Below are 7040 nucleotides of genomic sequence, written 5' to 3' on the forward strand. Positions count from 1 at the left end.
TTAATTTCTGTACCTAAACTAGATCGTGACGGATATGTATTAACATTAGGAAATGGTAAATGTATTGTTAGTTTCAATTCCCACAATGTTGGTTATGGTCTATTAAAAGATGGTGATCTTTATAAATTACGTTTAGATCATAATTTTTCGGAATCCCTATTGTCTTATAATGTAGAAGAAAACTTCGTATGTAAAAAGAGGAAAAGAATTACAGAGACTTCATCTAAATTATGGCACCAAAGATTAAGCCATATTTCACGAGAAAGAATGAATCGACTCGTGAAAAATGAAGTACTACCAATACTAGACTTTTCCGATTTTGAAGAAAAATGTGTTAAATGTATTAAAGGAAAAATGACCAAGAAAAATAAGAAAGGTTCCACTAGAAGCACAGGATTACATGATTATATCCATACCGACATTTGTGGTCCTTTTCTTACGGGTATTGGAGGGCATAAGTCGTTTATTACTTTTATTGATGACTATTCGCGTTATATGTACTTGTTTTTAATCCATGAAAAATCTGAAAGTTTAGAAACTTTTAAAACCTTTAAGGCTGAAGTTGAGAATCAACTAGACCGAAAAATAAAGGTTGTAAGATCAGATAGGGGTGGGGAATACTACGGCCGACACACCGATGTTAGACAAAGCCCGGGGCCTTTTTATGAATTTTGTAAGAATCACGGTATAATAAATCACTATACCATGCCCGGGACTGCTCAACAAAACGGTGTAGCTGAAAGGCGTCATCGTACTCTTATGGATATGGTACGTAGTATGTTGGCTAATTGCGATCTCCCTTTATTTCTTTGGACTGAAGCATTAAAAACAGTCGTCCACATACTTAATCGGGTTCCTTCTAAGTCTGTCTCCAAGACTCCATTTGAACTTTGGACGGGAAGGAAACCTAATTTAAATTATTTTAAGGTGTGGGGATGTCCGGCTGAAGCTAAACTGTATAATCCACATTCCAATAAGTTAGATATGAAAACCGTTAGTTGCTCTTTTATTGGATATCCCGAACGTTCAAAAGGATACCGATTTTATTGTCCTTCTCGTTCTACCAGAATTGTTGAGACTAGACATGTTGAATTTCTTGAGTTTACAAACTTGAGTGGGAGTGAAGGTGGTAGGCAAATAAATCTTCAAGTAGAAACTAAAGAGGCACCATTCAATGACATACCGGTGCCTATTAGTCAGCCACTTGAACCACCTAATGATTCGCCGGTTTCTCATAATAATAATGTTACTAATACTGAGAATCCATCTACATCAAATCCATTAACATCTCAAGAGGTAAATGAACAAGAGACTCAAGAACTGCCATTAAGAAGGTCTTCTCGACCTAGGCGACCCATAGTTTATGATGACTTTGTGACTTACCTTCATGAGACTGACTTTGAGTTGGGTAAAATAAATGATCCAACTACTTTCAAAGAAGCCATGAATTGCGATCAATCAGCTAAATGGTTGAATGCCATAGAAGATGAGTTGAACTCAATCAAAATAAATAATGTTTGGGCACTTACTGAATTACCAAAAGGTGCTAAGCCTGTAGGTTGTAAGTGGGTCTATAAAACTAAATTAGACCCTAATGGAAACATTGAACGTTATAAAGCACGTTTGGTTACAAAAGGATATAATCAAAGAGAGGGAATTGACTATCAGGAGACTTTTTCTCCTGCGTCACGAAAGGACTCTCTAAGAATAGTTATGGCCTTGGTAGCACATTTTGACTTAGAATTACATCAAATGGATGTTAAAAAACTGCATTCTTAAATGGAGATTTGCATGAAGATGTGTTTATGAAACAACCTGAAGGTTTTGAGCCTAAAGGCAAAGAACACTTGGTATGCAAATTAAATAAGTCAATTTATAGGTTAAAACAAGCGTCTCGACAATGGTACATCAAATTTGATGAAGTAATGAAAAGAAATAATTTTATTAAAAACCAAGTAGATCAGTGTGTTTATATTAAGATGAGTGTGAGTAGATTCATCATACTTGTGTTGTATGTTGATGAGATATTATTAGCAAGTAATAACTTAGACATGTTGCATGAATCCAAAATATTTTTATTTGCTAATTTTGACATGAAAGATCTCGGTGAAGCCTCTTATGTGATTGGCATAGAAATTCATCGAAATCGATGCATTGGGACATTAGGACTTTCTCAAAAGGCATACATTGAGCGGATACTTAAAAGATTTAATATGGAACATTGCACTCCCACTGTAGCGCCTGTAGTTAAGGTTGATAGTTTTGGGTCTTATCAGTGCCCTAAATCAGAGGCCTATAAGAATGTATTGTGATAATAGTGCAGCCGTGAGTTTTTCAAACAGTAATAGCTCAAGTGGTGCTGGACTATATCTCGACACAAAGTACTTGTTTGTGCGAGAGCGAGTGGAAGACCAAAGTGTTATTGTTGAATATATTAGCACACATGACATGTTAGCGGATCCACTTACTAAAGGTCTACCGTCCAAAATATTCAATGATCATGTAATTAATATGGGCTTTAGGCGAGACCTTTTATGAATGTCATGTAAACACGTTTAGGATACTATCTTCTTGCTTCAGTCAAATGTAAAGTTTGTCTATATTTCTTAATATATGTGCACTATAATGTTTATTTTAGACAAACGTATTCTTTACCACCTAACCTATAAATTTGAAGATGATATCATTATCATAATTGATAAGGGTCTTTGTATTAATAATAATGCAACTAACTGTATCGGTTTGTTTTGATGTTATCATAAGAAGGTTTAACGAAATTACCTAATTTTATTACTTGGCCATTATTAGTATTAATTTACATGTGTATATAGTACACGCATATATAAATGTTTAGTAAAAATGGTCCAGCAGCCAAGTGGGAGAATGTTAGAAATATTTATGTGGCTTTTGACCATTTGACATTTATATGGACTAAATGTGTGTAGCCCCATAATAAAGGTGTCTAATTTGATGGGAGTTAATACTTTAAGTGGTTAATATGTAAATATGGTGGTTAAAAGGATTGTTGAGTTGTTGCCCTAATTAACTGTCATCATCATACGATCGTTCAATCATCCATTCATACGATCACTCTGACAAAACTCTATAACATCATAATTCAATCCATCTTCATCATCATGGCATCATCTTCATCAAACACTCAAAGGAATCAATCGTCTCCATCAAGTAAGTATTACAACCCATTATTTATGATAGATTAATTTGGGGCTTGTAGAATTGGTATCATATGTTGAAATTGATTCAACATAATATTCATAATTGTGTAAAGTTTAATGATTGAATTGGGTCTCACATTAGTTCCAACAGAAAATTAGTGTATATATAGCGAAGGCAATTGATTGTGTTTTAGTAAAAGAAATAAAAGAAAAGTGTGCTCAACAACTTTTATTTATGGTATACTAATATATGAAACCTCAAACTCTTATACATTGGTTATTATTTTAGGAAAGAAAACGAAACATATGTTAGCTAAGAGCTGGTTGAGCTACGGAGAGAAACTTTTGCGTCAAGCGAAACATGAGAAATCGATGTAGAACCGATTAAACCTATAAATATCTAAAAATAGATACTGCAATGAAATACAAACTTATGCAGGAATTTCAATAGCGTGATTTGGAACATCTGATGGGAATTTAGGCTTATGGTCTCCATGATAAGCATCATTTTTTGGTAATTTCGCTGCAAGAATATCAGTGTGCCTTAATATTTCCAGCTTCACAACATCAATGATCTTCTGGTCTTTAAATTCTGGGATCTTTTGCTCCATTTCACTGTTTTTAGCTTCACATGTAGATATCTTTTTGTCCGACGTCTTGTTCTTGTACATGAAGTATAGTATTATTTGAATTATTCCAAAGGTGAATCCAAGAACATTTGGAATCTGGAAAACAAGTGGTAACAAGATTCAATACAAATAAAAAGGAGATAATAATAGATAATTAAAATAAAAATGTCAATATATACAAAAACCCAAATTATATATTTTTCATCGTACCGCAATATTGAAGTCACCAAGGAGTAGGCCATAAAAGAACCACATAACCACACTGAGGGTGAGTGCCACAGATAGTAAAATTGGCATGTACTCCACACTTTTTGTTTTGATCACTTGCCTCTGAAAAAAATATATAATAATAACTATAGATTATTAATACTAAGAAAAAAAAATACTATATCTTGTTTTTCAACGTTATTATATGTTGTAATCATGCACTTACCACAACACCTAAAGGCGCGACAAATACACATAGTGAAAATACAAGACAAATCCATCCAACTATCACTCCATGGGTAAGTCCATGCAAGAACTGAGTGAGGATGACAATTAATCCAAAACCAACAACTATTAGCAATATGATCAGCTTCAAACTCTCCATCTACACAACCAAGTTTTAAGTAATTAGTTTAATTAGACATCTTAATTAATGATAACTATGATGTCTGAATTAAAATATATAATGACGTTACATACCCTAGCCTTCTTTGGTGCATAGAAGAGAAAGAAGCATATGTACAAGGTTTCGATGAAGCAACCAACTGAGTTGATTGTAATGAGTAGCACGACATTGGTCTTCAGAAATGCATAATATATCCATAGCATAGCGCTGAATAAGCCCACCACATAAGGTGCAGACTGAAAGCCTTCTGTTGACTTCTTTTTGTAAACTTTGTAAAATGTCGGTCTGTAAACGGTTCAAAATTTAGCTAACATGAGGTTGATAACTATAAGAACGTACATATATAAGCGGCAAACAAGATATTCTTTTTGGGTGGGGGGGTGATCGTAATTTTCGGGTATAAATAAGTATATTCTTTCTTTTTTTGCCCCGAAGGACAGTCGCCCCCCCCCCCCCCCTTTTTTATGTATAGGTCCGCCTCTGACATAACTAAAGAATTTGACATAGAGAACTTACATAGGTGCAAGGAATACCATAAATGAAACAACATTGCCTGCAAATGTCAATAAGAAAATTAAGATTATCAACTTAACATGCAAAAATATAGCTTTTAATTAATATGCAAGAGTGAAAGAGAGTTATATACCAAGAAGGCCAAATGCAAGAGTGAGGTGAGCCAAGTTCCCAATCATCTTCTATGATTAGAAGTTAAGACAGACTATATATATCTTCTCTTGAAAAACTAAGAATTTGCTGGTTTTAAGAAGTGACTTCCTTAGCTCTCTAATTTTCTTCTTAATTTGTTCTGGGATGAAAATGGTTGTTGGATTTGTTTCCTATTTATAGGGTGGAAAAGTGTTTCATGGTGGGGTCTCTATATCAACTAATACAATCACGGCTTTTTTTTCATTACTAGTTTCTAGGATATATATATATATATATATATATATATATATATATATATATATATATATATATATATATATATATAACTAGATTTTATCCTCCCGTATTACGAGGGTTATTTTAAATTATTCGTTTTTAATATTTATATATGTATGTTTGGATTTTAATTTTATTTATTGTAAGAAAGTTAATAATTAATATACTTGAGGTTTGATTATAAAATGGTTTCACAAATAAAAGATATGTTATAATCCGGTTTAAAAGCTATCTGGGTTTGGTGATACCCATTACCCGTTTATTTTCTTTATTATAAAATTGTTTCTTAATTATAAATAATATCTTTTTTAAAAAATAAAATAGGATATTAATTTTTAGTATATTTCTATTTTATAGGATTTTCATATCAAATATTTGATGAGATTATTTTTTTAATATAATGAGATGTTATAACCCGTTTAAGAGCTATCTGGGTTTGGTGAGACATTTACCAGTGAATTCCGGTCAAATGCGTGAGAAGCCTTCATTTACAAATAAAGTAATCTGATGGCTTGAGTGAATGGTTGTTTTACATTTTTTGTTTTTTAATATTTATTTTTTGAATTTTAATTTTCTTTATTTTAAGAAAATTAATAATATATTTAGAGTTTGATGATGAAAGGGTTTCATAAATAAATGATATATTATAACCCGTTTAAAAGCTATCTGGATTTTGTGACCCATGACCCGCTTATGTTTTTTACTATAAAACTGTTTATTAATTATAAATAATATTTTTTTCTTTTTAAATTGGATATTAAATTTTAGTATATTTCTATTTCGTAGGATTTTCATATCAAATAATTGGTAATTTTTAATTTAATGAGATGTTATAACCCGTTTAAGAGCAATTTGGTTTTGGTAAAACCCATATCCATGAATTTGAGTTAAACCAATGAAAGGCATTCATTTAAAAATCAAAAAATCCGGTTGTTTCCATAAAAGATGGGAATGACCACATCACGATACATAATATTTTTGGGTTTTCGTTTATATATATTATTGATAATATAGTCTGTCTTGGACGCTGCTTTATCACTTCTCTCCTTTTTGTGCCTGCATAATTTTAATGATAAGTTTCTTTTAAAACAATACATATTCATGTATAGACTTTTTGGTATGTTTTATTTTCAATAATTTCTAAAATTCATTTGAGTGTTTTTCCTTCTCATTTTTTATAAACTAGCCATTGGTAAACTAGGCCAATCATATATAGACACATACAGGCTTGGCTCCTATAAACACCATCTGGGCGGCACTAGAAAACATGAAAAGCGAACATAGCAGGAAAATTTTGTGGCCCAAATCCTGAATAGGCTATAGAGAGGTTGAAAGAGGAATAAATAGGCTAGGAAGATGCCGAAACACGATTCTTTTATATTCATGATAGAAGATCTGATTGGGCACTAATGTTGCCCAATCTCTGATAATTCAGTTCAAATGTAGCCAACCATGATTTTCCATATATTCTTGGAAGAAGAGTTATGCTTAAAATAGTCCGGCGCTGATAACGTAACTCCAATGAAAAGGGTAATAGTATATGACGACAAAGGTTTGAATTCAAATCCTACGAGTGGCATTTTCTTTTAAAATTTTAACAACCATTTCATTTTACTCGTCATAGGCTCAAAAACTTTTAGGGGTTATCAAAGACGACAATCTCATAAACCACATTATATT

At 32.2% G+C, this 7040-nt stretch overlaps 1 protein-coding gene across 1 annotated transcript; it reads right to left on the reverse strand.

Moving 5' to 3' along the window:
* Positions 1 to 3607: 3607 nt before the first annotated feature.
* On the reverse strand, positions 3608 to 5153 carry LOC143550767 (bidirectional sugar transporter SWEET9-like). The gene is made up of 6 exons (XM_077041363.1): positions 5065 to 5153; positions 4935 to 4971; positions 4493 to 4703; positions 4239 to 4397; positions 4016 to 4135; positions 3608 to 3901 (listed from the first exon to the last, which is right to left on the reverse strand). Exons 1-6 carry the CDS (start codon positions 5108 to 5110, stop codon positions 3608 to 3610), a joined length of 867 nt encoding a protein of 288 aa, XP_076897478.1. The 5' UTR covers positions 5111 to 5153.
* Between the last annotated feature and the right edge of the window lie 1887 nt (positions 5154 to 7040).

The sequence above is a fragment of the Bidens hawaiensis genome, unplaced genomic scaffold (genome assembly GCF_021521415.1).
Source record: "Bidens hawaiensis isolate Kalapana, Puna unplaced genomic scaffold, B.hawaiensis_p1.1 tig00001016_1, whole genome shotgun sequence".
Classification (NCBI taxonomy): Eukaryota; Viridiplantae; Streptophyta; class Magnoliopsida; order Asterales; family Asteraceae; genus Bidens; species Bidens hawaiensis.

What these genes read in the sequence shown, in the direction of transcription:
- LOC143550767 (XM_077041363.1), bottom strand. Translation starts at nt 5,110, where the DNA reads ATGATTGGGAACTTGGCTCACCTCACTCTTGCATTTGGCCTTCTTG. An exon ending in ATGCACCAAAGAAGGCTAGG is followed by an intron (nt 4,398 to 4,492) that starts GTATGTAACGTC and finishes TTGGTTGTGTAG; the next exon opens with ATGGAGAGTTTGAAGCTGAT. An exon ending in TCGCGCCTTTAGGTGTTGTG is followed by an intron (nt 4,136 to 4,238) that starts GTAAGTGCATGA and finishes TATTTTTTTCAG; the next exon opens with AGGCAAGTGATCAAAACAAA.